The sequence below is a fragment of the Syngnathoides biaculeatus genome, chromosome 20 (genome assembly GCF_019802595.1).
Source record: "Syngnathoides biaculeatus isolate LvHL_M chromosome 20, ASM1980259v1, whole genome shotgun sequence".
Classification (NCBI taxonomy): Eukaryota; Metazoa; Chordata; class Actinopteri; order Syngnathiformes; family Syngnathidae; genus Syngnathoides; species Syngnathoides biaculeatus.
The window spans coordinates 1,772,192-1,789,433 of record NC_084659.1 but is presented as its reverse complement, the minus strand read 5'-3'; the positions used below and the strand labels follow the sequence as shown (position 1 = coordinate 1,789,433).

The 17,242-nt window shown below is 44.0% G+C and overlaps 1 protein-coding gene across 9 annotated transcripts in view; it reads right to left on the bottom strand.

Annotated features, from left to right (window-relative positions):
• Positions 1–4,884: 4,884 nt before the first annotated feature.
• LOC133493295 (uncharacterized) overlaps positions 4,885–17,242 on the bottom strand; it is a 65,712-nt gene continuing 53,354 nt past the window's right edge. For all 9 annotated transcript variants that reach the window (XM_061806527.1, XM_061806523.1, XM_061806522.1 and 6 more), the window contains 4 exons: positions 13,322–13,369; positions 7,345–7,472; positions 6,794–6,896; positions 4,885–6,677 (listed from right to left, as the gene is read on the bottom strand). In XM_061806527.1, the coding sequence (XP_061662511.1) occupies positions 6,426–6,677; positions 6,794–6,896; positions 7,345–7,472; positions 13,322–13,336 (498 nt within the window). In that variant the 5' untranslated portion in view covers positions 13,337–13,369 and the 3' untranslated portion in view covers positions 4,885–6,425. The remainder of the gene's footprint in view (positions 6,678–6,793; positions 6,897–7,344; positions 7,473–13,321; positions 13,370–17,242) is intronic.

Below are 17,242 nucleotides of genomic sequence, written 5' to 3'. Positions count from 1 at the left end.
TTCCTACAAGTGTCAGGTTTTGCTTTCAACTTTGTAGTTGGTCAGACATAACACTTTAAATTACAGTATTGCTGGATATAAAATAGTGTACTATGCAAAATACAAAAAAAAAAAACGGGCATAGGGTGATATTGAAAAAGAGAGCTGATGCAGCTTATGCACTTCTTGACCTGTCAAAGTGACTTTTCCTCGATAAAAGATAAATATTTAATTTCATCTGACAATTTGAATGTGTACAATGTTAAAGTAAACATTTTAATGCTGCAATTGAACTCATGAAAAAAGCAAGGCAGATTTTGTCTATAATTTTCTTTGCATTGGAAAAATAGCATAAGTGAAAGTTGAAAACCAACAAATTTCAGAAGAACTTGGTAGACTTCACCAATAAAATGTACGTCTTGCATCCCAGCTGAGAGGAATTGGCAGTTTAGAAGATTACCTCAAGTGACCAAGAGCTGCAATTTTAGACTGGGTTACCTTCCTGAGCGTCAGATGTGTAGTTGTTCTTCCTTCTGTTGTTGTGTGTTGACAACATGTAAAATAATTACACCAAATAGCATCTGTCTCTGCCACAAAGATCCAGCATTCCCCTTTAATCCTTCAAAAACAGTATTTCAGACAATTCAAACCAGGGACTTCCAAAATTAGCAGATAAAATAGTTTTCTTAATTCAGTGGACGGAAAAGGACAAGCAATATGTGATTTGTATTCAAATAGTCCTGACCTAAGTTTACCAGCATAATTGGCTTTTTGAAGTACTGTATTTTCCTCAGTATAAGGCGCACCTAAGAGCCTTTAATTTTCCCCAAAACTGACAGTGTGCCTTATAATTCAGTGCACCTTATATGTGGAACAAGATTGAGCCGCAACAGGTCTCCCAACTACGGTAAGCAGCCTCTGAGTCAATTTTTCCCTGGAGAAGAAGGAATGCGCAGTATATGACTGCGCGAAGTGTGCCATTTCATTTCCATTTGTGTGTTTGTGTAAAGACCCCAAAATTACTCCTGACTTCCCTCGGGGAAAATAATAAAACAACTGTTCATTTTGGGAGTGAACGGAGTTGTCAGAACCCTGGTTTGTAACCCATTAATAAAGTTTTGTTGACATTCCCTTTAGCGCAGCTCCATCTAACTGATGTTTAACGTAACCCCAGCCTCTACTATAGCCTTTATTCCATGCGCCTCATAATGCGGTGCCTGGACCCCAAAAACAGGACAAGCACAGACGTTGTCTAAGCATCACAATACACACAGACCGGAGTAATTTCATTTGGATTGAAAGCTTTTGGTGGGAGGACATCTGACAAGGTTATCTTGACAACATTCCAGTAGCAGGCTGTGAGTTGGGACCTCATTCTTCAATAACCTAATCTTCTTCTTAATAACACCATCACATTGCAAAAATAATGTAGAAAAACGCTTCATATGTTTCAATAATGTGTGGCTTGAAAAGAAGAGAGAGAGCGGTTTTCCATATTGGAGGATTAACGTTATTGTCGGCAATGCATGAAACACAGTTACCTTTATATTCCAATATGTTACCTCCAGACCATAATGCAGGTTGTTGTGTACACACGACAATGTAACCGTTCGCAACCATTGCTGGAGTCAATCCCAGCTGTCATCATGTAGGAAGTGGCGTACACCCTGAACTGGTTTCCACCCAATCACAGGGCGCATGGAGACAGGCAACAGTCGCACTCACAATAACACCAACGGGTAATTTAGAGTCTCCATTTAATGCATGTTTTTGGATTGTAGGAGGAAACCGGAGTGCCCAGAGCAAACCAATGCAGGTACAAGGGAGAACATGCGAACTCCACACAGGTGGGGCCGAGATTTGAACCCCGATCCTCAAAACTGTGAGGGTAACGCTCCATACCAATTTCACCCTGCCGCCTAAACCACAGCTCATTACCTCATAACTTGTCATATCTTCCACCGTGTGACAATGTAGTTAAAAATGCATTCGATAGATCTTGCTCTTTATCATGCTGCATCTCTTCCCTGAGTGCTTAGTGTTTCCTGGTTTGTTGTGTCACAATGTGGTAGTACAAATGAAGGGGCTCAATGCTAAATTTAGACTGTAAAAACATTGTTTTTTTAAATCTGCAATATAGATGGGACTCACTCCACCTGTTCTCAATCAGCCATCATCACCGCCACTATTGAATCCTTCCTGTTTCCAAAGCTCAACGCTAAAGTATTACAGCCTCTCCTAACGGTACCACGACCCACTTGACTCCAGTCAGCCAAACTATAGGTGACTTGCAGGTGACATCACATCCGTTTTTCATTTTTTCTGGCCGCCATATTGGGAGGTCTCATTTCGCTGGTTACATTAGATACTTTTTGACTTCTGAGACGATGTTGCACACGTGTTGTGTTATTGGCTGCTATAACAAGTTCAGCAAAGAAGGGAACAGACGGTTTTTTCCGATTTCCGAAAATAATTACGCACCAAGGACCTCAAACAGAAGAAATGTCGAGCAAACGGCAAGCGAAGTGGCTCAGTAATATCTCGCGTGCAGATCTCACTCGTCCCACAGTTTCAAGTCATGTGTGCAGCGATCACTTCATAAGTGGTAAGTTTAAGCCTAGTATTGCACTTTGACCATATCCTCCTACCGCTATTTTTACATGTATGTGTTGTTTGCTGTGTTTTATATTACAAGACTAACGGTGTTTGATAGGTCTACATATACATGTACATCCAACTCGCCAGTGACAGGCTTTTCATCTACAGTTTAGGATACAAACGTATGGATGTGTGTTGTGCGTTTGCTGTCTGTTTACTGTCTGTAAACGTCAAATTATTTTTAAGAAGGAAATATACCGTATATATATTAAAAACAACACGAGTATGCATGTAGCACCTCCCACCTCCAAAGGCACTCCTCATGGCGCTGCCCAAGTAGACCTCTCACAAGTTCCACAAGACTATCATGAACTCCCGCCAAGTTTCAGTCGGAATTTAGCAACCTCTCTGCTCCCCCACCACCTGTACGACTGTGCCATTGACACCCTTGCCAGGGGCTCCCATTTTCCTCCAACTGACTGTAAAATCTGATGCATCCCAAGAAGAAAGCAAAGGACGATTACATCATTGGCTCTCTGGCTACTGGTATCATACGCCCCTCCTTTGATCAGGGTTGGATTCTCCAACCATGAATCGATTACAGAGGACTAAACGAGATCACGGTAAAAAAAAAAAAAAATCTCCACTTCCCCTCATCAATCCCTCGTTTGAACTAGTCTGTGATGCCAAGATGACTACTAAATTGGACCTCCATAAGGTCTGCCATCTCTTCCGCATCAGAGTGGAAAACCGCCTCCAAATCCCCCTTTGACACTTCGAGTATCTTCTCATGCAATTTGGTTTAATCAACCTCTCTGAAGTTTTTCAAACATGAATCACTGATGTCGTCCGAGATGCGTTCAACTTTTGTGTTTGTGTGTGCTCCAGGTGATCCGTTTACTTTAAGGAGAAACTTGCCTGAAAGCTTGTCAGGCATTATTGAAAATATGCTGTCGTGGCTGAGTGGTTAAAGCAATGGACTTGAAATCGATTGGGCTCTCCCTCCGTAGGTTTGAATCCTGCAGACAATGTACCTATAATCTTTTGTTTTGGGATCAGTTCAAGTCATGAGGTCAGGGGCTGGTCCTGGAGAAGATCCGTCTGTTCCGATGCAGTATCAATAGACAAATAATAGGATTACGTCTACTGTATAAAACCATGGGGCCTCACGCACCCTCAGGGAGATTGTTATGTAATGTATCACATTACAAAACTCAAGTTTATTTTTTTCAAGATCAGATACTATGCAGTGTTCCATCTTACCCAGATTTAAAGGTTTCCTCAGTCTACTCCAATCAATCATTTGTTCGTTTGTTATGAACATCACAAGGACATTAGACAAAGCAGTGTTTGAGCACAAGGGCTAATTCTCAACACTTGTTAACAGGAAGCCTTCAAGAAGGTAAACTGAATCCAGATTCTAAATCAAACCAAAAGTAATTTGTTTTAAGATTAAACATCATGCCCATGTGAATGTTCTACTCCATCAGGTCCAGGAATTGACATGAACTTTTTGCTCACCAGTCACTGTGGCTCGTGAATTTGCAGAGTTACGAGCCCCTCAGTATTTTCACTAGGCCTAATTTTGTGTTTGATAAATGTTCAATTTGTTGGCACCATGTCGCAACTGAAAAGCGTTGGCCTCACAGGTCTGAGGATGAGGATTCGATCTCGGCCCCACCTGTGTGGAGATTCCATGTTCTTCCTGTGCCTGCGTGGGTTTTCTACGCGCACCCCGGTTTCCTCCCACATCCCAAAAACATGCAATATTAATTGGACACTCTAAATTAGATGTGATTGTGAGTGCAGCTGTTTGTCTCTATGCTCCCTGTGATTGGCTGGCAACCAGTTTAGGGTGTACCCACCGGGTATACTCGCCGCCAGGTTTGGTTCTATACCCCTTCCCTCTTAGGTTCGAGGCTCTGGCTCAGTAGGTAGACTGTGTTGTCCATATACTGAAGGGTCGTTGGTTCAAGTCCTGTCTTCCACTGTCTGCATGTCTGTTCTTGAGCAAGACTGAACCCTAATTTTCTCCCAGTGGACAGTCACTTCCTGTTGATGAATTAATGTGTGTGGGTTAATGTGAGGGACGGTGCTGCAGTTGTGCGCATTGGTTTAACAGTACTGTCAGGTTCACCAATCAGACATTCATTAAACAGGACAAAAAAGGAAGCAAAGACACCAGTTTAAGTCTTGCGAGGAGAGAGGAGGGGAACTGTCTCGTACAATTCACCACTGCACTCACTGATTATCCTCTCCTCAGCACCTCTATTTATTTAGTTTTAAGACGCCCCTTATTTACATGGATGTTACAAAAAGGAGACGACAAGCAAAACAGTTTGAAACAAGGTGTACATATCTGTTCACGTGCGTGTGCATGTGTGGAAGATTGCTAAATACATGTGTGGTCATCATTTCTTTAACAGGCAGCAGTTCTAACAGTTCTGATGATTAGATGTTTTTGTTCTTGCTATCTCCTGCTAGGAGGCTGCCACGTTATCTAGGGTAGAGCAAAGCATTTCTTTATTGGAAGCAAATGTATGATAATTATGATCACAATTATTCCTACAAGTACTCAGGAGCAGGCTTCAATCCCAGCCCCGCCTATGTGGAGTTTGCATGAGTTTTCTCCAGGCACTCTGATTTCCTTCCACATCTAAAAAACATGCATTAACTGGAGACTAAATTGCCTCTAGGCGTGATTATGAATTTAACTGTTGTCTTTCTTCATGTGATTTATGACTGGCTGGCTACCACTTCAGGGTGTACCCTGCCTTCTGCCCAATGACAGCTGGGATAGGTTCCAGCAATCCCACGAGGATAAGCGGCTCAGAAAATGGATGAATAGATTGAAATGATTACTGTGTGGCTTTGTGCGCTGTGGTAGTGTCATACAAGCACTATGTTAGTGTAGTCCATTTACCATCTTGTGATAAATGACATTTATACACCATATGCGTGTGTTTATGGCATTTGGGACTCTCAAAACTAAAACTCAATTAAACATAGTATATTGCAAGAGCGCAAGAGTAATAGATAGAAATATTTTACAAACATCCATCCAGATTTTTCCATAGAACATTTCTAAAGAATTTCTATAAAACCATTCTATACAAATGCTATAGGACTTTAGGACCCAATGTCATAACCCGAATGCGGCGTTGAACCCAAATGCACAACTCGGGAAACGTGGGGGCAGTTCGGGAAATATCTTTATTCAGTCCAGACTCGGTAACCAGGCAGGCAGTCCACGAGAGCAGCGGTGATAATGACGTCCAGCTTACGGGGTAGGTTGGGAGACAGGAAGGGGTTGGTACGCCGGGAGTCGAGATCAGAGGTGAGGAAGTGTGGGAACGAGGAATCAATGGCAATGATCTGACAAAGCCAGACCATCTGCTGGGTCCTATAAGTACTGCAGGTAATTACTGGGGATGAGGCGCAGGTGTGCGCCTCCTGATGACTGCAGGTGTGTCGGGGGACCTGCACAGCCAGGGCTAGGACCGGCAGGATCATGACAGTACCTCCCTTCCCCCCATCCTTAACGGCCGGCCCAAGACGGCCCAGGTGCCCCAGAGTGGGATGTGTGGAAGTCCCTCATCAGCTTGGGATCTCCCACGAACCGGGACGGGATCCAGGAACGCTCTTCCGGGCCGTATCCCTCCCAGTCCACCAAGTACTGGATCCTCCTCCCTCTATGGTGGGACGACAGGAGCCGACGCACCGAGTACACCGGGCCTTCATCGACCATGCAGGGGGGGGCTTGGCTGAAGGGACTAACAGAGAAGGGCGAGCTGGCCGGAGCAGCCTCACGTGTAATGTGGGATGGATTCTCACAGACTGGGGGAGGTTCAATTACTTTGGTGATGGGGGAACGGACCCACGAACATGGGAGCTAGCTTGCGAGACTCCGTCCGAAGTGGAAGGCTCCTTGTGGACAACCAGACACGTTGTCCCACCTTGTATGTCGGTGCCCTCCTCATCTTGCGATCTGCCGCGGCCTTGCAGGTACTATCCATTCTCAACAGCATCTTTTTGGCTAGCTTCCAGGTCCACTTACAGCGTCTCATGACCGCCAACCAGATGGCACTAGGACTCAGCACCTACGGATGGGAAGAGAGAAGGGGGGTATCAATGGACAACGTGGAAGGGAGCCATACCTGTTGATACGGAGGGCAGCGGATTATGGGCGTATTCCACCCATCCAAGTTAGACTTGCCTTTGCCCGGATAAGGGAGCAGAACTCCTTCCAGAACTGTGATAGGAATTGGGGCCCCGTATCCGAAACCACGTCGGTTGGTAACCCGTGATGGAGGACGACCCTATCAAGCAGGAGTTAGGCAGTACGTTTGGCAGAGCAGATTTTCGGTAGTGGTATACAATGAACCATCTTTGAAAATCGATCAACCACCGAGAGGACAGCAGTGTTACCCTGAGAGCATGGCAGGCCCGTCTCAAAGTCCAGGGAGATGTGGGACCATGGGCATGAGAGAACAGACAGGGGCATAGCTCACCCATAGGTCACAGGCGGTAGGTCTTGTTGGCCATACACACAGGATACGCGTTTACGTACTCCTGTACGTCCCGCCCAAGGTTCGGCCACCAAAACCGCTATTCTATCACCGAACAGGTCTTAGCCATGCCGAAATGGCAAGCAGTCCTATTACTGTGAGCACAGCCTATGACACTCCCCCTCATTGAGGGTACAACGAACAGTCGATCGACAGGACATCCAGCCAGCCTGGGAGAGTCTTTCAGAGTGTCCATTACCTGGGTCTCGATCTCCCATGTGAAGCCCAAGACAAACCAAGACTCAGGGACGATTGGAGTGTGCTCTGCCTCGGCTCGTTCACCCTCATGGATTCGGGATAATGCATCAGGCTTGCCGTTCTTTGAACCTGGAAGAAACGACAATGTAAAGCGAAACCAGGTGAGGAATAGAGCCCACCCGGCCTGACGAGCATTCAGGCTCCAGGAAGTCCTGAGATATTCGAGGTTTTTGTAACCGGTTAGCACCAGGAACGGCACTTGGGACCCTTCCACCCAATGCCTCCAGTCTTCCAAGGCGTTCTTGACTGTGAACAGTTCATGGTCCCCAACATCATACTTCCGCTCCGCCGGAGTCAGCCTTTTGGACAAGAAGGCGCATGGTTGTAGTCTTCCATCCCTCGCACTCCTCTGGGAGAGCACCGCCCACATCCCCAAATTCGACGCGTCCACCTCTACGACAAATTGTCTCTCCGGATCAGGCAGGATGAGGACCGGCGCTGACGTAAAGCCGGATCTGAGCCTGCTGCTGAAGGTAGACGAACACATGTTTTTTCAGCATTTCATTTTGGAACACAGCCAGCGCCTTGGTCAGACCAAACGGCATCACCAGATATTTGTAGTGATCTGTTGGTGTGTTCAAGGCTGTCTTTCACTCATCCCCTTCCCCGATGCGCACCAAGTGGTACGCATTTCGTAGATCCACTATGCTGAAAATCCAGGCTCCTTGCAACAACTCAAATGCCGTAGCGATCAGGGGAGGAGGGTATCTATTTTTGATGGTGATGTCATTCAATCGCCGGTTGTGGATACCAGGACGTAACGTGGCATCCTTTTTGTTGACAAAAAAGAAGCCGGCTCCTGCGGGCGAAAACGACGGTCGAATGGGATCCGCCGGCAGCAACTCCTCCACATATGTCCTCATGGCTTGGTGCACCAGGCCTGTTAAAGAAAAAAGCCTCTCACATGGGGGTGAGGTGCCGGGAAATAACTCTATGGCGCAGTCATAAGGCCGGTGAGGCAGAATGTATTCGGCCTTTGCGTCAGAAAAGACCTCCTTTAAGTCCCAATAGCAAGACGGAACTAGTGACAGGTGCAGTTCTGGTTGTGGCTCCCGCAGCTCTACCGAGGCGACCTACGGATTTCCCTCTTCTGGAGCCCCAAAGCACGCCATACTGCACTCCGCGCCCCATGCTCTGATTTGGCCAGTGGACCAATCGATGTGTGGATTGTGTCTCTTGAGCCGGGCCTGCCCAGAATAACGTCACTGTTTCAGGAGTCAAAAACGTGAAAACCTATGCATTCGGTATGTGCGTCCAGAAAAGTTATGTTCAGAGATTGCGTACGTTGCGTCGGCACCAGAATTTACCATTAGCCGCATAAGCGTTGCGGAGTCGTTGTGTCTGGAATGTCTCTGCGCCCAACAAGTCGACTACATGTGGATTTAGTAGGTTCTCGTCTGACCCTGGAATCTATGAACGCAGTAGCCATGGAGGTACGTCCACTTGCGCTGACCGTAATCTGAAGCAGAGACCGATTCAAGCCACAGAACGGAGCGCATTGGCCTGACAGGGCAATGGGCCGCTAGGTGACCCAACCATCAGCAATAGTAGCATTGACAATCTCATCAGCGTTGTTGCCACTCCTCAGCCGGACCGTTGAACCCCTCGACTTGCATAGGCTCTGTCTCAGGTACTGGCACCGGTTGAAGCGCGGGCTGTGGTGCGAGAGCTCCTTGCTCCCCCTCCTGTAATGCGTCAACCCTTCCCTGGATCACTAGACTGATGGAGTCCCACCTCCACCTTAAATTCTTCTGACACACCAACGGCACATGTCACCACTATTCTGCTGCCCTGTACTATTCTAACATATTTCTCCGCCATGCCAGGCTTGCGCATGCAGTACCACAGTTCCTTTCTTGGTACTGTAGGGATTTGCGAGTTTGGACCCTACGCATGTTCAGGGATCGAGGAAGAGATGAACAATGAGTAGACAAGTAAATGGATTTATTACAAAGGAATGAGCAATAAAGACTTCAGGGTCTTATCTAGGCATCTGCCGCACATGAGATGTGTGTCTTCTGGCAGGATAGCCCAAGAAGAAGACAAAAGCTGCCCGGTAACACAAGGTTTTTATATGTATGAGTCCATGGTAAAAGTGGGTGCCCCCCAGTCTGGTCCAGGGCCGGGATAGTAACTTTCTGCTCCTTATCTGATGTTGTTCATCTCCACGGCAATGCCTGGGTGAGGAGGATGCCACCAGCCTGTTTTCTGCGTACAAAGATCAAGGATAGCCACCGTGCTGGACAACACATCCTTGTCTGATTAGCAAATGGACAACGGCTTATCGGTTGATTAATTGTATAAGGTTATATTTAAACAAATAATGAAAGTACAATAAAAGTAAAATAGTCTTCAGTACTACGTCATAGGCTTTCTCTAGTTCTACAAAGATACAATGTAGCTCCTTCTGACCTTCTCTGTACTTTTCCACGAGCATTCTCAAGGTAAATAGCGCATCTGTGGTACTCTTTCTAGGCATGAAACCATACTGTTGCTCACATATAATTACTTCTGTCCTGAGTCTAGCCGCCACTACTCATTCCCATAACTTCATTGTGTGGCTCATCAGCTATATTCCTCTGTATTTTCCACAGTTCTGAACATCGTCTTTATTCTTAAAAACGGGGACTAGCACACTTTTCCTCCATTCTTGTGGAATCTTCTCTCCTGATAGTATTCTATTGAATAAGTTGGTCAAAAACTCCACAGCCACCTCTCCAAGGTGCTTGCTACTTGAAAAGGGATTGCCAAAAGGTACTATGGCCTTATGCTATTCAAAATGCAGCTCATATTCAGAACAGATGTTACAATAACAGGACCAAAAATACCCCATATTTTCTGATGACAGGAGGAAAGCCAGACCTCTCCAAAATGTGGGTGTTTGGTTCAGAGGGCTATGCATACAAACATGACCACAAGAAATTAGACACCAGATGTGAGAAAGGGGCGGCACGGTTGATTAGCTGGTAAAGCGTTGGCCTCACAGTTCTGAGGTCCTGGGTTCAATCCCGGCCCCACCTGTGTGGAGTTTGCATGTTCTCCCCATGCCTGCGTGGATTTCCTCCGGGCACTCCAGTTTCTTCCCACATTCCAAAAACATGCAACATTAATTGGATACTCTAAATTGCCCCTGTGTATGAACAACAGACACAAACAAATTAAGAAGATGATTCAGAAATTCAAAGTAACAGACACAGAAACTGCAATCATGAGGAAAGGACCGAACACCAATGCCGAAGTAAAAATGAAGGTGTTCGTAAAGATGTGCAACTACATGATGAAATGACAGAAAATGGAAGTGGTGAAAACGAAAACAGCACAGATATAGAATCTAAAGATGGTCTGAGGCGTTCAGATGGGAAAACGCTACGACGGAAGAACTCCGCTCACTTAAAGAAAATGAAACATTTGATTTGACTCCTTTACCCGAAGGCCGCAAGGCAGTAGGAGGAAAACGGGTCATGCCATCAAAGAATGCACTAAAGGGGGTAAAATCTTTAAAGCTAGATATATAGCTAAAGGTTATAGTCAAACAGAGGGTATAGATTGTCACAAATCATTTGCCCCGACAGCAAACATTCCATCAGTACGAGCGTTGATGCAGATAGCTGTAAAAAATGAGCTCATTGTCTAACAAATGGATGTTAAAACAGCATATTTACATGCACCTATTGAGGAAGAGATTTTCTTAGAGGAACCAGAAGGTTTTGAAATGACATCTGAGAGAGGAGAGAAGCTGGTGTACAAATGAAAATGATCCCTTTATGGCTTAAGACAATCTGGGAGAAATTGGTATCAGCTTCTACATGATCACCTAGTAAAAGATAACTTTGTAAGAAATCTATCTGACCACTGTGTATATAGAAAACATTTTGAAGATGATGTGATCTTGGTGATCATTTGGGTAGATGATCTAATAATTGCAGCAAGCAACAATGACATCCTAAACAAATTCGAAAAACAATGAAGTCCAGATTCAATATGAAGGATTTAGGAGAAATATCATAGTTCTTGGTTATTGAGTTTGAACAAGATGGTGAACAAATCAAAATGAGTCAGAAAAAGTACATCTTAAAAATGCTTGAAAGATATGGAATGTCAAATTGCTACAAGGCCATGTGAACCAAACCCAGAAACTCATGAGATACAAATGAAGTTGTGAATCCCAAAGAGTATCGTGAAATTGTTGTCAGATTGATATATGCCATGAACTGAAACAGGCCAGACATTAGCTGGACAGTAAGCTAACTGTCACAAGCTCCGGCGAAACCAAAAGCAGAAAACTTAGTATCTGCCAAACATGTTTTGAGGTACTTGAAAGGTACAAGTGACTATGAGCTGTGTTTCAAGAAAAATTAGGAGGATTTAAACATAATGGTCTTCAGTGACTCTGATTGGGCATCTTCAATTGAAGATGGACAAAGCACCACAGGGTACTGCTTCAGCCTAACAAAACAGGGTCCTGCAATCTAAAGGAAGTCAAAGAAGCAACCAAGCTCTCTCAACTTGTGAGGCAGAATATCTTGCATTGGCTTCTACTACTTAAGAAAGCATTTATCTTACTCAGTTGATAAATGGCATAGATAACAAAATGTACAGTTGTACTACGATTCAACCAGAGTGCTATAGCACTGTGCAAAAACCCAGTGAATAGACAGAGGTCTAAACACATTGATGTGAAATACCACTTTATAAGAGACATGCTCAATGAAGGGAAAATAAATGTTGTTTTTTGTTCATCAGAAGAAATGCCTGTTGCAAAACCAAAAATACTGAAATTCAAAACATGGTTCTTTGTAAAGTGAGCATATGGTTTCTGAGGATGAGAACAAGTGGGGGTGTTGAATTTTGTGCTCATATTTTGACACTACATATGTAGTGGGGGGGGGGGGGGTCAGGTGATTCACTAACACCAATAAGTTGTGAGGGCACGTTTCTTTTCTCTTCTGTTGCATTATGGGATGTATGGTGATACCGGAAACACTGTCATTCTGTTCACTGTGTGTGTCTATGGCATAAATAAATATATCCATATATATAAAGAAAGAGACGGCATCAAGTATTTTCCCTCTATGGAAGAGCCTGTAAGTACAAATGCAACACCTTTTCACCTTTAGAACGGGACAGGAGCTCCCCTGGTATGTAGAAATACGTCAGCTCACTTCTCCGTGTTCATTGATAGTCAGGACACCACTGTTGCTGATGATGGTAGAGTTTATAAGAGACATGTGACAACCGGTGACTTCTTTAACAGAAAGAAGTACATCCACGCTTGTTTTAAAACATTTCTGATACCTCGCTCAGGAGTTCGGTATCAAATTTTAATAGGTTCGTCGGAGATATGCACTCAGAAATGAAGACAAGACACACTTCTGGCTACCAACAATTGGCACTTTATTGGTCCCACACAGAAATGGTAACACAAACACAAGCACAAATCACGTGGTATGAAGCTAAGTAATATCCAACCAGCTCTTAGAAGAATATCCAGCTCTTACCGTGCGCCAATAGGAGGGAGAGCCAACACTCCAGGTAGAGCAGCTTCAATACCGGCTGGGCGTCCGTACGCAACCCGCAGCAGACTCTACCGAGAGTATCCAAAGTTCTCCTTTTATACTCTAAGCGTGTGCGGAAGGAGGGGTGAGTGGCCAATTCATCCCGCCTGACGCTACACTATTCTTTGTTACCAACAGATGGCGTTGCACGACATCATATAACACAAAAACATCTTTTTATGACATTGCTGGTTATCCAAACATCCTTTTATGACATTGCTGGTTATTCAAAGCTGTTGCGATCGTCTTTTAGGTTATACAAAGCTATTGCGAAACATATACGAAGCTATTGCGAAACATATATGAAGCTATTGCGAAACATCTTTTAATTATGGAAAAACAACACAATAAAATTATTCTTACTTCAACGCTGCACATATCCCGGATGAACCCCCAAAATGTAGCACTCTTCTGCGGAAGAAGCAAAGTGAAAAGAAATTAATTCTCAAAGCGGTGTCTTCCTCTTCAGGACACAATGTGCGCTTTATTTAGTTTACCGGAAAACAAGAACATGTTTTGCTTCAACATTGTCACATATGAAACATGTACAATATTTTTAGAGTGTTAATTTCACATACAGAATTTCCCTCTGTACTTCTGGCACAAAGCAGCAACACAGTCTGCAACTTGTTTTCTACGTGTGTGCATTCCTCTTTTTCTTCTGCGGATGAATCCGCTTTCCTCCTCTTGTCTTCAACCCACTGTAGCTGAATTCTTACCAACGCCCTGCAGATTAACAGTGCCAGGGGCGGGCGTTGTTCACCTGGGCCATGACCGATCTTGTATGGTACTCTTTCATATTTGTTTGGCAAAGTTTTACACCCGATGCCCTTCCTGACACAACCCTCTGGATTTATCTGGACTTGGCACTAGCCTACAGATTGCACTTGCTTGTTCCCCTGTAGGGCTGCATTCCAGGGAGCAGCAAGGGTAGTGCTGAAAAGGCTCAAGTACTGCAGGTTGCTCACTCCTGATCCTGTGTCAAGCTTTTAAAAACAGCATCAATAGCCAAATCTTGTGGTACGTTGGTCTAGGGATTTGATTCTCGCTCGGAATCCTTGACGGGCCCCTATGAAAGGTCATTTTTGACCATTCCCAATTGTCACGTGGTACACAATGTGGCAAAAAGGTCAAGGTCGGGCTTGTTGGTCTTGAGGAGGGCCTCTGAATTGTTTCCTGTTACAAGCTCCCCCAGGAACAAAAAAAAAAATGATGCATGCGACACGAGAGCCAAGGGTGTTCTCCTGGTGTAGTGGAATGATTCCAAAAAAGATGTTAACAACAGGACTTCTTGCTCATGAGTCACAGAGGATGTTTCTCAATTAATGCATGTTTTTGTGATGTGTGAGAAAACCGGAGTGCCTGGAGAAAACCAACGCAGGCACCCACTGCCCCTACACGACTATATATTATTGAAAATAAATATTAATAAATCAAATCCTTATTAACATTGGAGACATGACAAAAGACAAAGATCAGATTACAAAAAAGAAAACTTTATTGTCGTGAATCATTTTCTTCAGGGTCTTACATGCCCCTCTAACCATGGTATCGCAACAAGACCCCCGAGTTTTTATTCTGGGACTTGAAAACTGCATTTCTCACAGCCACAATTAATCAAAAATCAATCTGCAAGAACAAGGCGCACAGAAATTAAAAACATGATCACTAGTCATACTGCCTGTTGAAATTTCCAAAGAGATCTTATTGGAGATTTAAATCCCGGGACCTCATGGAGTCCTACTTGCCTTGAAAAGTATACTCCAAGAACAAGAACCCACAAAGAAGAGCAGATGACTTAATACCTTCTCACGTCTAACAAGGGTGTTTTAAAGGAAAGAGATAGTCGCATATCTCATTGATCATTTCGCTGGCACCCAAACAAAGACAGGAATGTTTAATAACCTGTTTGCTTGCTGCAAGGGACACCTTGAGAAAGTGAGCAACTTGTAATATTACAGCATACTGAGGTACTACTAATGGCATGGGGCTCATCCAAGAGTTCAACTTGGGACCTCTCACACGTAAAGCGAGAAACACACCTCGAGACCAGGGGTCCTCAATGTGTTGATCGCGACCGCAATCGACCGGTCGAGGCAGTCTTGGTCGATCGCGGGACGGCGTGCCAAAAAAATAAAAAAAACCTCAGACAAAGTTCCCTTGTGCACCGCTGATGCAGTTTCTTCGCATATTTTCTGCGTTGCGCGTCAAAAAAAAAAAATCCAATGCAAATTAAAAGTGTAACATACAGCAATTCAGTTTGTGGTATTTTTCAATGTGATTAAATGAGTGAGGGATGACTGGTTGTTACATCCATTGCCACAATGGACCTTTCCGACCTGTCAATCACTCGTACAATAATAGCCAATCAGATAGCCGCATTGTCTTAACCTCTGGCTTGACCCGCCCCTCTTGTTGCCATGTCCCACACGCAATGCTGGTTATCTGTCTCGTGCAATTGGAAATGTTAATGTTACGAACAAAATGGTCCTCAAATTCGCTTGGGCAACGTGCAATTCTGATGAAAGATATCCTTCTAGGTTACACGGAACCCGGTTGATTCACTTTCCAAAGCCTAAAACACAGTTGACGAAGTGTCTACGATGGATTAAGGCGCGCAGAAGAGAACACATACAACTTGTGTGTGGACAACAACAAACACAAGGTTGAATGTTCGAAGGTAAGTGAGTGAAACGTATCTTCTCCGAGTTGCAGGAGAACAACTTTCACTTTGTTAGCGTATCACTGACCTGCTGAATCAAGTGTGTCATGTTTTATGCCAACGAGTCGAGTTCGTAATACGTAAATGTGCGATGTCATGCAAGAGAAATGTCTATTTGCCTATTTGTATCACATCGGACTTTTAGACAGAAAACTGGATTCCATTACGAGCCAAGACAAATGAATGCACCCACTCACTTAAAAAGACTACAATTATATTACTCGTGATACTCGTTCACAAGTCAAAAGTACTCACCCTGCTTTAGATGCGCAGTACGATTCCACTATTTTATCCTGTAGCTGCAACTCTGACATCGCGTCGTGCTCTGTCCAAAATCTTAATTCCATGTACATATCCTTGCGTGAAATAGTTAAGACCTCTCTGTAGAACTCTTTTGGACAAGTCCAATGCATTTGCCATATTCTTTTTTTTTTTTTTTTTTTCCAGCCGTGTCTCATTCTTACAACTTTGGAAAGAGTTACCCACACAGAATATTTTCAAACAATATTTTATTATGGTAGCACTCAACGCAACATGTCCAATGTGACCACAACCCCATGTACAACAGCTCCTTGACGACGAAAAAAATAAAATAAAATAAAAAAATGAAAAAACAGTTGCTCATCTGTTCACGGGAAATCCATTTACGGGTTGCCTTGTTAGTATAGTGGACAGCATCTCTGCCTGTCATGTGGAAAACTGGTGTTCAATTCCCCGATGGGGAGCTAAATAATGCTTTCCTTTGCTTTTCGTGGGGATCTTCTTTGCGGAAAAGAAGCCGAGCAGCTTTGTTTCCAAAAAGGATCTCACGCGCATCAAGTGAATATCACAACCCCAGTTCTACACAACTGAAATTGTTACTCGCGTGCTGTCAGTCAGCAGAACCAGCAAACCGATTCATTTGCCGGAATTGCGCTCGTAACTACAGTGGCCTGAAAGTGCCAAACATAATAAATTGTGCAACATTTTAACCTTCCAGAAAACACAAAACAAACGAGAATTCTTAAAATTTCAAAAACAAATTGACAAAATACAAATATGGAAGTTATTCATTGGCATCAGTGTATGAATTCAAATTCGTTTTACAACATTGAAATCCATTCCACAAATATCTCTCTGAAAAATACAGCGAAACACAAAGAGCTCTTATTTCTGTAACAATGTGAAGATAAATTCAATGAAAGTTTACCTTTTTACAACTTACATTTTACCAGTATAAGAGCTTCTCGAGGAATTCATTCAAGGTATATAAATCCATCCATGTTCTTAGCCGCTGATCCTCACCAGGGTTGCAGGATTATTGCTGGAGCCAAAGGACCTTTCCAACTTGTCAATCATTCGTACAATAATAGCCAATCAGAAAGCCGCATTGTCTTAACCCCTGGCTTGACACGCCTCTCTTGTTGTCATGTCCCACAAGCAATGTTGGTTATCGGTCGCGTACACTTGGAAAACCTAATGTTCCGAACAAAATGGTCTTCAGATGCGCTTGGGAAACGTGCAATTCTGATGAAAGATATCCGGCTAGGTTACAAGGAACCCGGTTGATTCATTTACCAAAG